The following is a 21,974-nucleotide window of genomic DNA, read 5'->3' as shown; positions in this document are numbered from 1 at the left end:
TTCCTATGCCTTTTAAAAAAATAGTGCACATTACTTGGGCAGGCATTAAAGCTTCTATGCTGCTCACTTCTGATCTTCCCAGGGCAGTTCAAAAGCTTAGTAATCCTTAGGATTCAGCCCTTTATTCACTGTTTCCTCCTTCTAAGGCTCTCTCTTTTGATGAAAGAATTCCCTTGCTCTTCATCTGGCCAGATGGGCAGATGAACAGTGCTCCTCAGAGCCCTGCACAAAGACCCGGTTCCAATTTTGGGGGGAAAGTGCTTCTGCTAAGTGGAGCTGAACTGTCCTCACACCCTGATGCTTTGCCACTGCACTGTCATGGCCCTGTGAACTGCATCTTTCTTTCTCTGCACAAAGACTTACCCTCTCACAGGTTCCATCATTGTCACTCTTCTCCATTAACTAATTGGTCCATGGAAAGAATTATGGCTAAGGGGAAAAACAAAACAAAACAAAAAACTGAACAGAAAGGTGGAGATCTTGAGCTTTGCTTCCTGCCATATAACACAATTAAATAGGCTTATCATGTCAAGAGGTGCACAACTCTGACATTAAATGTATTTTGTTATTTTATATTTAACAGCTTCATAACAATGTTGCAATAATTACACAAGAAAGGATGTTAAAAGTTTTATTGATCACTTGGGCTATACAACACATTTTGCCAGATGCTACTTATATCCTTAATATTCTAAACATTTTAAGTGCTATCCTCCCCACTCCTGGAAATATTTCGTCTATCTATCTGTCTTCATAAAAATCCTACAATCTGTGTAAAAAAAGCTATTCTTTGTTTTCAGATTAGGAAAAGAAAACTTAAATTTAAGAAGACTTGATTGCATGTCTTCTGATCATCACTTATGGCCCTTTTTACTACAATACCATATACTTCAGTTTTTTTAAAAAATTAAATATACCTTGGCTCTCATTTTGTGTTGTGCTTGAAAAAGTGGTAATTATGTGTGTGTGTTTTACCAATTTGTGTAAGAATGGCAGTCTTCATAAACCAAATTTTTAGTACATGAGCTTAAAAACTATAGTCTGAATCTTATCAATTTACATTTAAATATTGTCTATTGATTTTTGCAATGAGTCGGAGTGTGAATAGACTTACACATAGTACATAAAATGTGGCATTTCCGAACAAATTTGGATCGCCAATTTCTCTTTTAAAGTGTAGGTGTTCATCTTTCTAAAAACCTTATTATTGGAAGAGTATTTTTTAAGTTTTTAATTTTTTTAGTATAAAGGTCTATTTTGGTTAAATTTATTAGGGTGACATTGGTCGATATATGGTGACAAAGGATGGTTTAACTTTGGGTTGTGGGCAAAAAATGCAATATACAAATCATGTATCATGGAAATGTCCACTTGAAACTTACTGAATTTTCCCTTGTATAATGTGCACCCACGGTTTTGGCCCAAACTCTTAGGAAAAAATCTTTTTATTTTAATTTCTTAACTTACTTATTTATTTATATTTAGATACTTGTTTTGTATTATATAACAGAGTTTTAGGATTTATTTTTGAACATATTATGATATAAGAAATTTTAGGTAACAAACACATAAGCGTGAATAAAAAAATTAAAAACATTTACATAGCTACAGAATTAGTACTACCCATGTATAATGCTCACCTTTACTTTTAAAAATTTGGGCAAAAAAGTGAGTATTACACACTGCATAATATGATATCTTATCTTATTAACTGAATCTGTTTTTTCTTAAATATGTTTTGTTGATTATACTATTACAGTTGTCCCATTTCCCCCATTTATTCTCCTCCACCCTGCACACACCCTCCCACCCACATTCCCTCTCTTTAGTTCATGTCCGTGAGTGAGTTGAACTCACAGACATGAGTGGTGGGGAGAAAAGGCAGATAATTTTACTTGAACAACAGTAAAAAACAATGATGAAAAGGCAGCTCACTGAATGGGAGAACATATTTGCTGATAGATCAGATAAGGATTTCATATCCAAAATTTATAAAGAAGTTACAAAACTCAACACCAAACCAAAAGAACAAACAATCCAATTAGAAAATGGTCAAAGGACTTGAAGGCATTTTTCTAGAGCGAACATACAGATGGCCAATAAACATAATTTAAAAAGTGCAACATCACTAATAGAGAAATGCAAATTAGAAACATGATTACCCCCCATACATCAGAATGACTATCATCAATAAAGCAACAAACTACAAATGCTGGTGAAGATGTGAAGAGAGGGGAACATTTTTGAATGATTGGTAGAATTTAGATAGGTACAACCACTATGGAAAGCAGTATGGAGTTACCTCAAAAAATTAAAAATGGATCTGTATTTTGACCCAACTACCCCACTTCTGGAAATATATCTGAAGGGACCCAAAACACTAATTTAAAAGAACATAAGCACTCCTATATTCATTGCAGCATTATTTTCAATGACCAAAATATGCAAGCAGCTCAAGTATCTATCAATAGATGAGTGAATAAAACAACTATGGGATATTTACACAATGGAATACTGCTCAGCCATAAAAAAGAAGAAAATTTTACTTTTTGCAACGGCGTGGATGGACCTGGAGAACATTAAGTGAATTAAGCCAGTCAGAGAATAACAAATACCATATAATTTCACTCATGTGTGGAATCTAATGAACAAACTGAACTAACAAGGAAATAGAGACAGACTCACGGATAGAGAGCAGGGTGACAGCTAAGGCTGGCAGGGGGAGGTTAGGGGATGGAGAAATTGAGCAAAAAGGAAAAGGGACTCATGGACATGCACGGCAGTGTGGTGATTGCTGGGTAAAGGGAGTATAAGGGGACTAAATGGTAATGGAAAACATACAATAAATATTAAATTTAAAACATTAAAAAATGTCTTTAGAGTTGCAAAAACATATAATAACAGAATAACCAAATAACAATTTAATGCTCTATCATGAAACACCTATACTTTGAAAAATTAGGAGCTTTGGAGGGTAACACAAATATATGATGTAATTTTTGGTGGCAATTTCAACTTTCTATTAAGTGAGACTGAATAAAGTATGTAAATAATTTTTGAAGAAATGCAATCAAATTTAAAATTTAAGTAATTCCAAAAGCACATTTTAGCAGTCTAAAATGATATACAAATCAAATATACTTAGATGGATTAATTTGAATCTCTCATATTTTAAAAAGAATTTTAGCAATCTTTAATTTAATCTAGAATTTTAATTATTAATTTAAAATACTAACACTGGCTTTGTTTCTGAGAAAACACCAAGTGGGGAACCACATGAATGCTATGGTAGATCCCCAAGACACCAGGTTCCTGGGACCCTGGAATGGGAGGCCACAGATGTTTCCATGAAGAATTTGGCAGCTGGCATGCAGACATGAGTTTGTAGCCTGGGTTGGGTCTGGGGCCAAGGCCACAGAGCTCTTAGAGGCAAGGCTGAGGATGAGGACTAGATCCCTGTCACCGAGCTGGGCCACATGATCAAGGACATAAAGATCAAGTCCCTGGAGGAGATCTCTCTTCTCCCTGCCCATCAAGAAACCTGAGATTATTGACTTTTTTCTTGGGGGCATCCCTCAAGAACAAGGTTTTGGAGATTATGCAATTTCAAAAACAGACCCATGCTGGCCAGAATACCTGGTTGAAAGTATTTGTCACTACTGGAGAATACAATGGATGTGTCAGTCTGGGTGTTAAGTGCTCCAAGGAGGTAGCCATTGTCATTTGTGGGGCCATCATCCTGGCCAACATTTTTATTGTATTAGTGCGACAAGGTTACCAGGGAAATAAGATCAGCAAGCCTCTCACCATCCCTTCCAAGGTGACCAAACACCATGGCTCTGTGCTGGTGTGCCACATTGCTTCTCCCAGGGTCACTGGCATAGACTCCACCCCTGTGCCCAAGAAAATGCTGCTGATGACTGGTGTGGACAACTGCTACACCTCAACCAGGGGTGCTGCACTGCCACCCTTGGCAACCTTACCAAGGCTACTTTTCACACTGTCTTCAAGACCTACAGCTATTTTACCCCCAACCTGTGGAAAGAGATCATGTTCACCAAACACTTCCTATCAGGAATTCACTGTCCATCTTATGAAGACCACACCAGAGATTCTGTGAAGAGAACTCAGGCTCCAGCTGTGGACACCACATAATTTTATACAAGAAAAATAAAGTGAATTAAGTTTGTTTGAAAAATATTAAGAGTAAAACTTTCATTTAAAATAACCTTATTGGTACAGGAGCTACAGAGCTAAGAAAAATGAAAAGAATCATAAGAAAAGGTGCTTTAAATTGATGACTATCATAGCTGGATTTTGTTCTTAAGGTAATTAAGTCAATTAATTTCATAATAAAAATGAGTTGAGTTCACTTAGAGATTTGATGACACATCTACTTCCCCTGAGTTTTGCTCTAAGGTTTTCCTAATTACTCTAACCTGTGAATGCAATGCAACATTTTGCAATTTCAAAATATTTTATGTACATTGTTGTGAAAAACCATGTGTGAATTGATATCAAGGAATTCAGGCAACTATGTTCTTACTAACGTTAATTAAAAACATTAGAGAAGCATATAAAACCAGGAGAGGAGAATTTTACCAAAATGATTTTATATATAGAAGTCATACCTAATTTTCTTTTCTAGACTAGTAATTCAAGAGACTTTTTGTAGTAGCATTTTGTAATAAAATCTTACAGGAGACCTCAATATACAAACAGTTGAAAGTTGAACAGGTTGGGTGGAAGAGGGAAGAAAAGCTCAGTTAGGTTATTTGCTCTCTTCCTCTCTTTCCACCACAACAGCACTCCTAAGAATGCCTTGTTGAACTACAGGGCTGAGTTTCTCCAATGGGACAATGTGTTTTCTGGACACATTAACACTGGCCACACAACTTTCCTAAGTTCTAATAAATTAGCTCCACAGACATTGAATGGTTCTGAAGTTAAATTTATGTTTTTGAGAGTCACAAACTGTAGAAGTCAGGAACTTTGGTGAGTACTAGAATGAAGTACCTTGCAGGAGCAGAGAGAAGAGGTCAACCTTCAATTCTCTGGCTCCTGTGTTCCTGAAATCCAACTGTCTTCTTGCCTTCTCCTTAGGCTAGTAGTTCAAACCTTCCTTCAAATTTCTTTTTGCTGGAAACTAGTTAAAGCTGTGATTCCTTTATTCACAATCAATAGTCCTAACTTAATACAAATACCATGATCATATTTTTTCCTAAAATTTATAGAAGCTGTTTTATGTGACACAATACAAATGTGTTCATGACAGTTTGCCATGGTTGACAAGAAAATTCAGTCAGAGAATCTGGACTGTAAAGCAATAATTTTAATGCACAAACACAGTTAACTATGTTTCTGCTTGATCAATGATTTTATAAGTCATTCTGTGGGAGGCATTACCAAAACTAGGTAAACTTTCTATCTGCTGTCTCCTAAAAAACTTGATTTTTCCCATTTATTTAATTTCGCTGATAAGGGAGAAAGTCTGACTGATCATTCTGTGAAAGAAAACCCAACTGCTTGGAGAACTGGAGAAATTAAAGATTATTCACAGGATATATCTTACTTGGAGGAACTGGAACAACACAGATTTTCAGTTTGGTGAGTAACTATATATGTGTTTTAAAATTTATATTTATTGAATTCAACAAGTCTTTATTCAGTCTATTCTTTTATTATTATTTATTCAGCAGATATTGATTATATACCTATTACAGGCTATAAAATTTGTGTCCTGACTTGAAATGTTCATAGACTGATGAAGTATATGGATGTTTAAAACATTAATATAATTTGATAACATTTTTAATGAAAAAATTGCTACATTTATATGTGGAGAAAATGATGGCTAAACTGTTTAGAAATAGAGAAAAGTTTTCAGTAAAAGTTTGAGCCAAATCTCGGAGAGGAAGACAACAATGGAAAAAAGGTGAGAATTTGGTGTGGACAGTATCTGGAGATGAAATTGAAAAGGATGGCTGGAGTGATGTAGGCTATAAACCTTAGTTCACTTGGGAATCTAAACAGATCATAGTTATTGCTCTCTTTACCTGGTGGTGTGTATACAGGTGTATTTGTCTATGCTAGCATGCATATAACAAATAGGAAAAAATACATAAAAGAATGAGCAATGAGAGCTTCTCAGAAGTAATGGTTATAGGATTGTGCAATGGTGGGATTCATCAAATGTAGGGGAAGGAACAACAGTGAGTAATGTGTGGAGTAACCTAGGAAAGGAGAAGAGTTGGAGCAGCTAGTCACAGTCATCTGTTCCAAACCTCTGCACACTGCAAAATTCATTCCCTGAATAGTTTTCCCACTGGCTGTTTATCTGCCTTATGACTTGCTTCCCAAAGAGTTTTCTCTTACTCTTCCATCCTACAAACATCATTGGGAAGACATGGTATCAGCTGAAGTTTTCTTTATCCAGGCACATTTTCTGCAATTCCTACTGGTTTTCACTTACATTTAAAAGTCTGAACACTTTCACCAATGCTTTCCTGTAGCATCTGAGGTGTGGTATCCAGGCTAAACAGTGAGTTCTTCTCTGGGTCAAGAGATGCAGGCTTGTGCTTAAGGAGTATTAGGTAGGAAAGGGAGCCCAGGAGCCTCAGAGACAAGAATATGCGTACCTATTTCACATATCATTATTATTTTACACTTAGAAATAAAGACTTAAGAGTTTCCAAGGATTTCAGAGTTTTGGCTTCAGATTGATCCTTTAGGTGCAACTCTGAAGTATTACTCTTTTAGTAAGCACTTCCTCATTGTCAAAGTCAAGAATAGGAACTGGCAAATCTCTATTCCTATTCCAAGCCAAGTTCTGTCCTTTGTTTGTTGTAGTAAAAAGAGTTTAATTGGAACTCAGACACACTTACTTGGTTTTATATTGTCTTTGGCTATTTTCCCCAGAATGGCAGAATTGAATGGTTAAGACAAAGACAATATGGCCCACAAAGCCTAGAATATCTAACATTTAGCTCTTTACCAAAATGTTTGCTCACTGTTGCTCTACACAGACTAAGATGCTTCTCTATTCTCTCATGACACTCACATTATTTATAAAATATTTTTATGCTTGTTTCCTTTACCAGGCCAGGTTTTTATGTGTTTTAGGTTTTTTTTGCTTCATGATGAATCACTAAAGGTTTAGTGGCTTGAAATAACCATCTTATTTGCTCAAAATTCTATGCATTGGGAATTCAGGCAGTACACATCACAGAAAGTTTGTCTGTGCTTCATCAAAGGCTTCAGCTAAGGTGGCTCAAATAGCTAGGATCTGGCTGAGATGCCTTAATTGGGACCATGTATCTGAGGCCTCACGTTTGCTCTGAATTAAAAACCTTACTTTTCTGCATGGGCTTCTCTCCACTGATGCTTGGGCTTCCTCACAGTATGGTGCCTGCTTTCCAGGCAGCATTCTTGCAAGCCCAGAGGGTGGACACTGCAGGTATTTTTAATGAAATATTTTTTATTGTTGTTCAATTACAATTGTCCTCATTTCTCCCCCAGGACTTACTCTGTCCTAACCACCCCCACCTCCCGCAGTCAATCCACCTCCTCCACACCTGTTTTCTTTGTCCATGGGTCCTTTATACATGTTCCTTGACTTGACCCTTCTCCCTTTCCCCTTTACCTGCCAATCACCTCCCCTCTGGTCATTGTCAGTTTGTTTTTTTTATTTCCATGTCTCTGGTTCTGTTTTGCTCACTTGGTTTGTTTTATTGACTAAGTTCCACTTATAGGTGAGATCATAGGATATGTGTCTTTTACTGCTGTCTTATTTCACTTAGCATAAAGCTCTCCAGTTCCATTTATGCTGTTGTGAAGTGTACGAGTTCCCCCTTTCTTACTGTTGTGTAGTATTCTATTGTGTAAATGTACCACAGATTTTGATCCACTCATTGACTGATGGGCACTTAGGTTGCTTCCAGCACTTGGCTATAGTAAATTGTGCCGTAATGAACACTGGGGTGCATACGTTCTTATGAATTGGTATTTCAGGGTTCTTAGGGCACAGTCCCAACAGGGGTTAAAAGGCAATTCCATTTTTAGTTTTTCTGGAAATCCCATACTGTTTTCCACAGTGACTGCACCAGTCTGCATTCTCACCAACAGTATACGAGGGTTCTCTTTTCACCACAACCTTACTAGCACTTATTGCTTGTTGATTTGTTTATGGTTGCTGCTCTGACCGGTTTGAAGCTGTATCTTACTGTGGTTTTAATTTGCCTCTCTCTGATGGCTAGTGGTGCTGAATATCCTTTCGTATGTCTCTGGGCCCTCTGTATGTCCTTCTTGAAGAAGTGTCTGTTCAGATCCTTTGACCATTTTTTAAATTGGATTGTTTGTCTTCCTGGAGTGGAGTTGTGTGATATCTTTATATATTTGAAAGATCAAACCCTTGTCGAAGGTATCATTCGTATATAAAATTTCCCATGGGGTTGGTTCTCTTTTCATTTTTTCTGATTTTTTTAAGCCATGCAGAAGCTTGTTGATTTGGTGTAGTCTCATTTTTTTATTCTTTCCTTTTTGTCCCTTGCTCGAGGGGACACATCAGTGCAAAAATTGCTATGTGGAATATTCGAGATTTTCCTGCCGATGTTCGTCTCTAAGACATTTACTGTGTTGCAACTTATATGTAAGTCTTTTATCCATCTTGAGTTTATTTTTCTGTATAATTTAAGTTGGTGGATGAGTTTCATTTTTTTTTTTTGCATGTAGCTGTCCAGATGGCCGAACACCATTTGTTGAAGAATCTATTTTTATTCCATTTATGCTTCTTTCCTCTTTGTCAAATATTAATTGACCATAGAGATGTGGGTTACATCTGGGCTCTCTATTCTGTTCCACTGATCTATGAGTCTGTTTTTATGCCAGTACAAGGCTGTTTTGGTTACAGTGGTCTTGTAATACAGTTTGGTACCAGGTATTTTGATTCCTCCTACTTTGTTCTTCTTTCTCAAAATTGCTGAGGCTGTTTGGGGTCATTTATGGTTCCATATAAATTTTTCAAATGAATGTTCTGTATCTGTGAAATATGTCATTGCTATTTTAATAAGGATTGTGTTGAATCTATAAATTGCTTTGGATAGTATGAACATTTTTATGATGCCAGTTCTTCCAATCCATGAGCATGAAATATTTTTCCATTTATTTCTATCTTCCTTAATTTCTTTTTTTTAGTGTTCTGTAGTTTTCTGAGTATAGGTCTTTTACCTCCTTGGTTAGGTTTATTCCTAGGTACTTTATTTTTCTTGTTGCTACATCAAATGGGATTTTCTCTCCTATTTCTGTTTCTGATATTTCATTATTGGTGTACAAAAATGCCTTTGATTTCTGAATATTAACTTTGTATCCCGCTGTTTTGCCAATTTCACTTATTAGGTCGAGTAGTTTTTTCATGGAGTAAAACAATGACAGTTTTACTGCCTCCTTTCCAAATTATTTTAAAGTCAAGACTTCAGAGTTACACAGTGACTTCCACCATATTCTCTTGGTCAAAACAAGTCACAGGGTCAGACAGAAGAGGAATAGACTCTAACTCTTGATGTCAGGGTAAAAAGGTGACATTGTACATAAGCATGTTGGAATGAAATATGTTGGGGGAATCTTTGGAAACATAACCTAGTTTTGCTTTCTTCATTTCTGTGTGCATAAGTTCTAGCATAGGGTTCAACAAATATTTTTCAACTAAAACAAATAAGCTAAAAGAAATGAAAGGCTTTAGACTTTGAAGATAATCTTAAGTATGAATTGTAGTTGTTCCACTGCTCTGTAACTTTGAACAATTTGTTTAACTCTCTGAGGCTGTTTTATTCTGTATCAAACTGGAATAATAATGCTTGTATTGTAGATTTTATGTTTGTTATACAAGTTGGAAAATAATGTGTATAAGGCAGCCTGTACAGTACTAGAAGATATAGATTTTTAATAAAGGCAACCAATATTATTAACATTAATAATAATAATACATTTTGAGAAAAATGTCTTCTCCAAATGTTAAAATAAGGGCAGAGGTCACCCAAGAATTATTTCTCACTTTCAAATCTGCCTTTCTCTCTGTTCTTAAACACACTAAGCTCTTTATCACATAAAATCTTTCACACTTGGTGCCTCCTTCATCTGGATTAGTCTATCAGTTCTCACGGGTGTGGTTGGCCACACACATTACAGACTGTAGCTTTGTTTTTACCTCCAACGAATCCTTTCCTAACTATCCAGCATAAAGTAATACTCATCCCTTTCTGGTTATTTACTTTCTCATCACCCTGCTTGTTTCTTTTAAAGTACTTGTCACAATTTAAATTAATCTATTATATTTATATTTATTGGGTTGGCCAAAAAGTTTGTTTCATTTTTTCTGTAAAATAAAAGACCTATTTTTCATTTTTACCAATAACTTTATTGATTTGGATATTTTTAGTATGTTGGCTATCTTCTCTGTGTTATAACATTGATTGTTCTCAATTATTGTCTTGATTTGATCACCATCAACTTGAACCGGTCCACCCGAATGTGGAGCATCATCCAGTGAGATACCTCCAGCATGAAGTTTCACAAACCACTTTTGACACATTCCATCCATTACAGCACCTTCTCCATACACAGCACAAGTATTTTTTGTGTGTATTTTAACTGTGTTCTTACCTTTCTTGAAATAATAAAGCATAATATGCTGAAAATGTGCATTTTCTTCCATATTTAATATTAAAATGGCTACACAAAATTTCACCAGTTTTGATAAGTTTTGTTAATGCATGTTGATATGACAGCTGTCTACAATACAATCTAACAAAATTCTTTCAAATGAAGTTAAAGATAACAAAATGCTACAAGAACCATATTACAGAAAAACAAACAAACAAAATTTTGGCCAACCCAATATTTATTTATTTGCTTATCTCCCTTTTCTTTCACTAAATAGAATCCAAATGCAGACAAGAGTCTTGCATGCTCCTTCCTGGGTCTCTGAGCAATAGCTATAGCATCCTGGTTTATAATAGGCAATCAGCAAATATTTATTGAATTAATAAATAAATAGAAGGATGGATGAGACATCATTCACCCATTACTTTCTCTCTCAACTCTCTTGGTATCATACCTGTTAATTTATTTCCAATCTCTTGTTTCTCTTGAGATTGCTGCCAATAGGGTAACATGAGATAATTAACCATTATAAACATTTCTTTTCAAACCAGTTTTGAGGATATGGGGGGTGCTGAGACCTTTATTAACTTGTATGTCAAACTTGGTCTGACATACAATTTGAACAATTTCCTTGATGTTTTGTTAGAGCTGGCAAATCATTTATTGAGGCAGCCTTTACCTAAATCCTACCCAACTTCCCATAAAATGCTTTTAGCACAGAATACTGCCTATCTTCAAAGACACACACACACACACGCATATATATATATATATATATATATATATATATATATATAATTATATAATTGGCCAAAAAGTTCATTTATTTTTTTCCATAACATGCTCTAGTAGCACTTAGTTGTTTCTAACTTCATTCAAAACAATTTTGTCAGATTGTACTGACAGCTGTCACATCAGCATGCATTAACAAAACTTATTCGAATTGGTGAATATTTGTGTAGCCATTTTAATATTGAAGATGGAAAAATATACAATATTTTCAGCATATTATGCTTTATTATTTCAAGAAAAGTAAAAAACACAACTGAAACACACAAAAAAGTTTTGTACAGTGTATGGGGAAGGTGTTGTGACTGATGGAACTTGTCAAAAGTGGTTTTCAAAGTTTTGTGCTGGAGATTTCTCATGAGGCAGTGCTCCATGGTCAGGTAGACTAGTTGAAGTTGACAGTGATCAAATCAAGACATTAATTGAGAACAATCTATGTTATACCATGTGGCAGATAGCTTACATACTCAAAATATCCAAATTAATAAGGTAATTGTTGAAAATGAAAGTCGTGTCTTATATTTTATGAAAAAACATATGGACTTTTTGGCCAAATACATATATTTGTGTGAGAAGTATGTGCTTCAGTGCAGCAAGCTTAACTGTATGCATTTTTTCTCTCCCCCCCTTTATTATATGGTCTGTCTCACACTTTGGCCCTCCCCTGTCCATGCCTCAACTAAACTTGCTGATTTGCGTAAATTTGGTAAACTATTAAAATTTCAGTAAGTCACAGATTCTTATTTTTTTAAATGTACAGGACCTTTAGCTAATTTATTGTATGTTTATCTCAACTGTAGCTACCAATAACTAAAGAAAAATTTCTAAATATAGTTCTAAGACTGTTAACATTTTCTTAACCAGAAGTACCCAACCGAATCCCTTCACCTTTTTAACCCAGCACCCTGACCCTTCCCTCTGGCAGCTGTCAGTCTGTTCTCTGTTTCTATAAGTTTGTTTCTATTTTGTTAGTCTACTTTCTTCATTATGTTTCACAAAGGTGAAGGGATTAAGGGGAAAAAAACGTATAGACAACAATATGGTGTTTACCAGAGAAAGAGTGGTACAGGGAGGTAGAAGAGGGTAAAGGGGAGATAAATGGTGATAGAAGGAGACTTGACTTGGGGTCGTGAGCACACATACAGCATCAGTTGATGTATTATAGAATTGTATACCTGAAACCTATATAATTTTATTAACCAATGTCACCCCAATAAATTCAATAACAATGATAAAAAATAAATGAAACAAAAAGGAAAGCTATCTCACCAAGTTGCCTGTGAGTATGTAAATGGGAACACTATTCTGGAACATCATGTCTGGTGGGCCTGCTGCCAGCAGTGTCAGGTGATCACAAGCAAGGGTCTTCTTAGATGTTCCTAGTGGGCTTTGAATCGCGGCCCTCTTTTCTTGGTCACAGGATGTTTACATATTTTTTAGTTATATAATGGTGTAATAGGGTGACTATCTTTTGCTAATATTTTAGATAACATGAGCTCTCAAAAGTATGCCTCAATAGTTTTGTAGTAGAAACTTTATTTCCATCTTCCATGTGCTCCCATTGTACACTGCATGTAGTCTTTGTGAAACTCAACACATGACGATTTAGGTGTTCAATAGCTCCACTCCCTCATCAGACTGTAAGATTAACACATTTTATAGAAATAGAGAATAAGTCAGTCATGTTTTTCCTGGCCTATCTCCAATTATTAACAAATCAGAAGCGTGTAATAAATATTTATCAAATTAATACATAAAAATTAGGGTAAAATAAGAATATTGACATTTTCAGAGAAAAATTTGGGGAGAAGACCAATGGGATAAAACTTAACTTAGTATTTCTTGGACTAGTTTGTCTACTGGGGCTATTGTTTCTACTTAGTGAGCATGTTTCTTCCCAAGAATTATTTCACTGACCGTCATTGCCGATAACAGAGCACCCCACCCACCCACATACACATACTTCCAGGGGTTGGGCTGTGATGGTTATTATGTTTCTATGACCACATGATTGGCTCAGGGCTGGGCACCTGATCTGAACCAGGCTGCCCAAGCCTTTTTCCAACATTTGATATTTTGTTACTTGGAAATGAAACTTTCTCTTATTTCCAGAGTCTTAGCCTGGAATGATTTAAGGTTGATATTTCCTGTGGCCATGACCACCTTTTTTTAACAGCCCTGCTCCCTCTGCTTCCTCTTGTTAATATTTGTCATTTATGGCCTGTTTGAAAAAAATATATGTAGGAGTCTCATGACGCTTTGCAGGTGACACACATGTATTCTGTTCAATACACAGTAAAACCAATAAAAGCTATATCAGAGAGACTAACTCAAATTCACATTAATGATGAGTCTATGTGGATAAAATTATATGTACCCATAAAAACATATACTTAAGGTAAAAATATTATTTACTGGAAAAATTTTATTTTATTTACTTTCCTATAAGGGGAGGGGGACATCAATGAGAAAGTTTACAATGTCCGTTCAGTTAATTGTGTAAATAACCACTCATTTGCCTGGGTAAACAGAACTATAGGACCTCATTGCCTGTGGAGTGAATTCGATTCCCTGCTTCTGAATGCAGTACCTTAATGTTTGCACAATGGTTTAGCTAAAGAAGTCAGTCAGATTATGTGTGAAATTCCTCTACAAGCAGTGTTAATGAATGCTTCAATACAGTAGATATAACTCCAGTGGTTTAAAGAGGTTAACATACTTTTCAGAGGTACCTAACGCCCAAATGGGGAGAAGGTTCAGTAACAATACAATCTTAAAATGTTTCCATCAGTATTCAAATACAAGTAGGTGGGTAAGTGACCAGAGAATCACACATTTTTGGAGCAGGAACTCATTATGGGGATTCTTTAGTTCAGCTTCAGACCTGTCCATTTATGCAAGTATAAAACCAAGACCTATAGAAGTTAAGTGACTTGCCTTAGGTCATACAGCTAATAAGTAATGGAAATAGTACTAGAACCCACTTCCTCTCCATCTCAATTCAGTCCCATTATAAAAAAGAAATTCTCTCTAGCACTCTGCTAGTGTTTTACAGTTTCCCGTTTTTTATCAAGCTGTTTTGATATTTATCAATACATGGGTGAGAAAGGGCTGATTTTTGAGAAAATGCATATAATGGATTAATATGTTTTCTTCTGCTGTGGGAGTGGGGAGTGGCAGATGCCAAGATATTTGCCAAACACACATGGTGCTGACCACACAGAGTGACATCCTTGTGTGTTCTCAGCTAGTAATCTATGGGACTGACCTGAATTTATTGCTTAAAGAAGGTATGAGTTAACTATAAACATCACAATAGGAAAGTTATTCTTTAATAAAATAATACACTTTTCTTTTTATAACACACATGTGATTTGACATTGAAATAAAATGCAGATGCTACTTTGATTGGCGTATTCCCTATTGTGCTTTTCTGAAACACCTCCACATATGGTCTGCCTCATTCCTGAGAAATGACTTGTTGTTTATGTCATACAAACAGAACAGATTGATTTTACAGTGAGTAAGGAGGATGATGAATTGTACGTTGGAGAGTAATCCTTGTCTCAGCAATCTAAACACTTGAAAATACATGTTGCCTTTTAGGAAAAAATCTCATCCACCCATGATCATTTTATTTCATGCCCCCTTTCTAAGGGTTAAATAAATATGATATACAACCTCAGAAAATAGAAAGGGTAATCCCAATCACCAAAAATATATAACTTCTCTTCACCATTTAAACATATCCTGAGACCCAACAGTCAAACAAACAGCTGAGTTTTCCCAAAAAATGAACCCCAAATATCTAGTACTTCGATACTGTATCTGTGCTGTTCCCAGAATAAAACATTACTCATCTGGATTGTAAAGTGGCACTATTTCTTTATTTTTCAAGTGAAATTCAAATATAAAAATCTTATTCTCAAAAGCTTTGCTGGGATCTCCAACTTCTATCCCTTCAGGATTATTCTGCACCATACAGAGAAAAAATGACCTGTCCTCACTCCACATCTATTTCTGCAGAATTTTGCAGTTCATAAATCTCCTAATCTTGTTCCCATGCCTTTCTTTTTTCATCTGGTGCTTCCGACAGCTTTGTGATATGATATCGTTAACTTAATTTTACAAATTATGTAATGGAAATCCAGAGTGATTAGATGGCTTTTTTACCAACACTCAACAAGTTTGTCTGTATCCCCATCCAGTTCTCCTTCCACTAGAGTATGATACCTACCTCAGATGAACACACAGAGTTTAGTTTGTGTGTTTTGAAAAATATTTTTTGTTTATTTTGAGTGAGGGGGAAGGGAGTGAGAAAGAGAGAGAGAACATCAACATGTGGTTGCCTCTTGCATGCTCCCTACTGGGTACCTGGTCTGCAACCCAGGCATGTGCCCTGACTGGAAATCAAACTAGTGACCCTTTGGTTCACAGGACAGTGCTCAATCCACTGAGCTATGCCAGCCAGGGCAGTTTGTGTATTTTGTGGGTTTTAAAATGTAACGATTTAAGTCTATTCCTCTTGCATATCTGAAACAGTTGGGTGGGTATGGGGTGAAGATACGATGCTAGGGAGGGGAAGCCAACCAAATCAGCTATAGAATAGCCATCAGAGCAAAATCCACATGGAGGGATTTTCCTGAAAGTAATTTATCAATGACCTGTATACAAGTACATATTTATTGACTGGTGCCTTTATTTTATTAGATGTGGCAAAAGCATGATCATCTGTTCTTGCTGACTAAGAATATAGGCTCTGGGTCATAATACCTAAACTCAAAGAAATTAGCTTTATGAGTTACTAGTTAAGAAAACAGACAAGTTTCTCAAACTCTTTGTACCTCATTTTCTTTAAAAGTAGTTATGTGTAAAATTGAGCTAGTAGTGCCTACTATTAGTGAAATGCTCATAGCAAGTAGTAAATGCTCAATCAGGGCTACCTAGTATTACCAACTGAGTCTCCCTTCTCTCCGTTATCACCACTATAGGCTCTTCAGCTTTATTTAACCTTCAAAGCAACTACCTGTATTTGGGGGGTTGGGGAAGGAAACCATGTATGTGCTGGTAACTAAAAGGGCTACAGTTGGAAAATAGGATGTTAATAGTAGAAAAATGTACCAGGGGAGTAAACACAATGTGTTAGTTTTCTTTGCTGCATTAACATTATACAAATTTAGTGGCATAAAATAATACTTTAAAAAAAATCCCACAGTTTCCATGGGTCAAGTGTCTGGGAACAGCTTAACTGGTTCTCTGACCAGAGTCTTACCAAAGTATACTCAAAGCATTGGCTGGGTTATGTTTTCTTTTTTATTATTTTTTTATTTAATTCTTGTTCAAGTACAGTTTTCTGTCTTATATTCCCAGCCTCCCCCCACCCAGTGCTCCCCACCTCCCTCCCATTTCCACCCCCCACCTTAGTTATTGCCCATGTGTCCTTTATACTTGTTCATGTGAATCATTTGGGGGCCTCATGGGGTGGGAACTCCTTCATGCCCATTCAGATTGTTGCTAGAATTTATTTCCTTGTTGCTGTATGAGGAAGAGCCCAGCTTTCTGCCGGCAATTGACTGGAGGTTGCCCACAGTTCCTAGAGGCCTCCTGTAGATCTGAGCAATTAGAGCTTCTTCACCATCATGACCACTACTGTGTGAAGCCCAGGAGAGTCTCTCAGCTCTGAAAAAACCCTATGGTTTTTACCTGATTAAGTCAGGACCTCACTGTATAATCTCTCACTCGAAGAGATTATAACTCAAAATCAACTGATTTGGCATCTAATTACTTCTACAGAATCTCTTCACCTTTCCCATTTTCTATTGGCTAGATGCAAGTCATGGGTTCCACCCACATTCCAGGAGGGTCATACAGACCATGAAAACTGAGGGGCAGGAGCCCTGGGGACTGGCTCAGGGGATCCTCATCTGTGCATATAAGAACATGATCAGACAGGCTCCTGATCTCTGTAGTGGTACTGGGTAATTTTCTCTCTATCAGCAATTAAATGAATGACTGCATATCAGAGAGTCCAATCTAGTTTGCCTTTTAGTTTAAATTGGATCTGCTACTTTTCTATCTGTAGGGCTGAGGCTGAAATGACCCATGTCCATGGTTGATCTATAACCCACTATGGTCTAAAGGCTCCCTCCTTCCTCTCAGAAAAATTTTCAGTTTTACTCCACTCTCTTTATTCCTTGACATGTGCAATATTCCTTTTCTATCTAGGCCCTTTTTGCCTGTTCCTACTATTTCTCATACAGGTTGATTTTGATTTTGGGTTTTAAGTTTCATGTTTACTTTTTATAATGCTCTTGGTGATTGTTGAACTAATATTAAATAGTATTCTGTAATAGAGTTTCTTCCTTGAAATTTTTTTAAATATAAGAAACTGTAAAAACTAATAAATGGTCCCATTTCTTGGGACCCCATAGTCCACCGGATTGATAAGAAACATCACATCCCCTTTTTCCTCATGTATGTCTACATAAGTAAATGACAAGCATAATTTACTTACCAATGGTATTTCCTAGGTTAATGTTAAGCTTTGACTCTTCTGACTTCCCCTACAATAAGAGCAGAGTTGTATGTTGTAATGGGCATTCTTGGTTGCACCATCAGCAGCCATTCTTTTTTCTGCCCTTCTCTTTCTAACTGGTGATGCCATCTCCAATGACCGAAAAAGGATAGATGCTTCTCTAAGCTCTCATGCACTGTGGGTGGTCATGTACGCAGTTCTGGCTGATAAAATTGTAAGAGGCCACTAGCTTGGGCTTCCTTCCTCGTAGAAGGGAGGCAAGTGAAAAAGAAAACTCTCTTTGCCCTCCTCTCATTTTTTTCTACTTTGGTCATTGCTACAAAGATGTGATACTGGCAGCTTCTGAAGATGTTTTGTAGCATGAGATGAAGAAATCAGGATAGAAACTAATTCAGCACGTTATTGCATTGATCCATTGCATATGACCTCTTTCTACCTATCTCACAGTTTCTTTTACATGAGATGAGTAAATGCACTCATTATTCGATACTCTTGGATGAACATTCTGTTGCTCATAGCTGAAAGCACTCTTACTGAGAGGATGAACCTCTACGAATGTAGTCTGGATGCATTGAGGAACAGATGTTCTTTCTTTCATTCAATATTTATCATGTTTACATGATGCCCTAATTCTGTATCAGAATAATAGTATCAGAATACCATCTCATTGTCTTCGATGTAACTGGTTGCTTTTTAGTTTAGTATAACTTGGAAAATGGGCACAGTATGGTGCAGGAGATTCTCCATGGATACCACTCTGATTCAGTTGAAGAAGTGGAGAATGAGGTGAGTAAAATTAATTTGGCCAACTGTCTGGAAACCAAACATGACATCAGTGATAAGGCTTAAATGTCTAGAAACTCCAGATTATGAGTCAGTCCAAATTCAAACTGAATGATTTAAATGATGAGAGGGCAACATTGGGCATAAAGCAATGTGGGAATTTCTTTGATGTAAAAACTCAAATGACCAGTAAAATAGATAATGTTCTTTTGTAGTAGTTTGCAAACAGCATCAAGAAAACAATTGAGTGGGTGTGTTTTGAGCTTCAGGCATTGTAAATTCTTTCACTCTCATATATTTTATGACTTCTTCAATAAACTGGGGAGTCTTGGGCCAGCTTCATCGGTGACGGTAGGTGGTCATTCATTTCACAATCCACTAATTTTCATGATTATTCAGTATTTTATGTTACCTAAACTGCTTTGAATTTTGTCTTACTCAAATTGTAATATGGCAATAGCTTATATGATTTCAGAATCATTAATTCAATTGGTGTTCTCAGTGTAAAAAATTACACTCTTATCTCTTCAAATACAAACAAAAACTTAAAGGTCTGAAATATGCTGATGGTATATACAATATTTTTGAAATGCACATCAGTGGCCTGTTAACCTATTGTATCTTCTTGAAAAGATGCAGAATGAGTAGAACATTCTTAGGAAGGAAAAACAATTGACATTAATCATTGTATAATCTAATTCTGCTGTAAAGAGGCAATTGTATGTTTACCTTAAATTTATTTCTAGCTTAATAACTGAATCCTTACATTATATGGGAATAATAGTAATAATGTGACTTCTAAGATTTTTTTCTTTTTAAATATTTTCTTCACATGACATTCTATAGGTTTTTTACAGGAATATGGTACAAGGCATACAACACTATGCTCCACCTTTCTGTCCCTACCTAAAATTTGATGCTTGTTGACAACTTCCTGATGAATTGTCATAAAAATTTATGCTAATACTTTAAAGAATAGACCACTTACTATATCTCAAGGCTACCTAATTTCTTATGAACATTTTGACGGTTTAAGTGTTTTTTATGATAGTGAGTTAAAATCCATGTGCCTGTTTTTGAAATGATTAGTACTGGTTTGATCCATTGAAGTCCCACATAGGAAGCAATCAACTTACTGCTCTATCTCCTTCCTTCCTTTCTGCCATCAGTCATCTATCTATCCTTTACATGTTTATCTCAGAATTTGAAGATTTGTTAACATATATAGATCTATTAGTTTCAGAATATCACATCTCAATTTCAATATCCCTCACCATCTTACCCAATTATCTCTTATATTGATGAGCAACTTACCACTAAATAAATAGGGCTCCACAGAGAAGCTTTGGAAGAACTCAAGGATGTAGTTCCCGTATCATAAGAGCTCAAAGAATAGCATATATTCTTTTCTTTTTTGAAATCGAACTTTCTTATGTTTATTATTTTCATGATATTTTTTCATCCTTTTACTTTTCTTTTTTTCTTTTTTTAAATTGTTGTTCAAGCACAGTTGTCACCATCCTCCCCCCACCACTTCCCCCCAACCCTAGCCATCCCTACCTCCCACCTTTAATCCTACCCGCCTTTGGCTTTGTCCATGTGTCCTTTATACCTGTTCCTTGCTGACCCTTCCCCTTTTTCCCCCACTATCCCCTCCCACCCCCTCTCTGATTACTGTCAGTTTGTTCTTTATTTCAATGTATCTAGTTATATTTTGCTTGCTTGTTTGTTTTGTTGGTTAAGTTCCACTTACAGGTGAGATCATATTGTATTTGTCTTTCACTGCTTGGCTTATTTCACTTAGTACAATGCTCTCCAGCTCCATCCATGCTGTCATTTATTGAAGAAAAATATTATGGTTTAGTCTATTTATGGATTTGGTAGACATTAATTGGCTTCCTGATGTCTAGTTCTCCCTTTCAAGACACACAGAAGATTGCATTCTCTAGTCCCTTTGCATTAGGCCAGTTAATTTGAATTCTTCTGGTCAGGTGGTTAGGAGCAAAAGGAATGTGTATGCTTTCTGTGAAAAGTATTTAATTGCTAGTGTGAGACCTGCTCTCTCCCTTCCCCTGCATAGTGGTATGGCAGTGGCCTTGTGCAGAGATGGCGTGATAGACAAAGCAACCTGTAATACAGAATTCGCATATGGAAGAAAGCCATCCTGGGAGCAACTGTCCTTGCCTTTCATGACTTGGAATACTTCTTTCCAGCCCCTTCTCTGCCTTCTTGCCTGCAAGGTCTCTTTTGAGAAATCAGCTGACAGTCCTTTGTAGGTAACTCTCTCCTTTTGTCTCGCTGCTTTTAAGATTCTCTCATTATCTTTAATCTTGGGTAATGTAGTTATGATGTGGCTTGGTGTGCCTCTCCTTGTATCCAACTTCTTTGGGACTCCAAGCTTCCTGGACTTCCTGGAAGTATATTTCCTTTGCCAGATTGGAGAAGTTCTCCTTCATTATTTGTTCAAAGAAGTTTTCAATTGTTGCTCTTCCTTCTCTCCTTCTGGCACCCCTATAATTCACATGTTGGGTTGTTTAAAGGTGTCCTGGAGGTTCTTAAGCCTCTCCTGATTTTTTTTTTAATTCTTGTTTCTTTATTCTTTTCTAGTTGGTTGTTTCTTTCTTCCTTCTGGTCCACACCATTGATCCGAGTCCCAGTTTCCTTCCCATCACTGTTGGTTCCATGTACATTTTTCTTTATTTCACTTAGTGTAGCCTTCATTTTTTCATCTAATTTGTGACCAAATTTAACCAATTCTGTGAGTATCCTGGTCACCAGTGCTTTGAACTGTGCATCTGATAGATTAGCTATCACTTTGTCACTTAGTTGTATTTGTTCTAGAGCTTTGATCTGTTCTTTTGTTTGGGCCATTTTTTTTTTTTTGGTCTTGATGCACTTATTACATAGGAGGGGCAGAGCCTTAGGTGTTCACCAGGGAAGGATAACCCAGGTCGCTGAGTTGTGACGCTGTTTGTGGAGGAGGGGTTGTGTTCCAGAGGGCACAATGGCACTTGCTCCACTCTCTGCCAGATTTCAGCCACTTCCCTGGCTTCCCACAAGCAAATTGGGCCCTTCTGGTGCTGATTCCCAGGTGGGTGGGTCTTTTCAATGATCTCTTCTGTGAGACTAGGAGTTTCTCCCACTGCCTCAATCCCCACAGGTGTTTTCAATCAGTGGTTTGAGGCTTTATTTTCCCTAGCTGAGGAGGCCC

General features: G+C 36.6%; 1 protein-coding gene across 1 annotated transcript in view; it reads left to right on the top strand.

The window, feature by feature from the left end:
• The window catches only part of LOC118986466 (40S ribosomal protein S2), a 197,599-nt gene extending 193,444 nt beyond the window's left edge, over positions 1 to 4,155 (top strand). Inside the window, 6 exon segments of the mRNA XM_037045431.1 lie at positions 3,412 to 3,514; positions 3,516 to 3,555; positions 3,557 to 3,955; positions 3,958 to 4,062; positions 4,064 to 4,097; positions 4,100 to 4,155. Of these exon segments, the coding sequence (XP_036901326.1) occupies positions 3,412 to 3,514; positions 3,516 to 3,555; positions 3,557 to 3,955; positions 3,958 to 4,062; positions 4,064 to 4,097; positions 4,100 to 4,155 (737 nt within the window).
• The last annotated feature ends 17,819 nt before the right edge of the window (positions 4,156 to 21,974 follow it).

The sequence above is a fragment of the Sturnira hondurensis genome, unplaced genomic scaffold (assembly GCF_014824575.4).
Source record: "Sturnira hondurensis isolate 20B ecotype Veracruz unplaced genomic scaffold, ASM1482457v3 Scaffold0004271, whole genome shotgun sequence".
Classification (NCBI taxonomy): Eukaryota; Metazoa; Chordata; class Mammalia; order Chiroptera; family Phyllostomidae; genus Sturnira; species Sturnira hondurensis.
The sequence above is the reverse complement of the archived record's forward strand: the minus strand, read 5'-3'. Positions and strand labels throughout refer to the sequence as shown.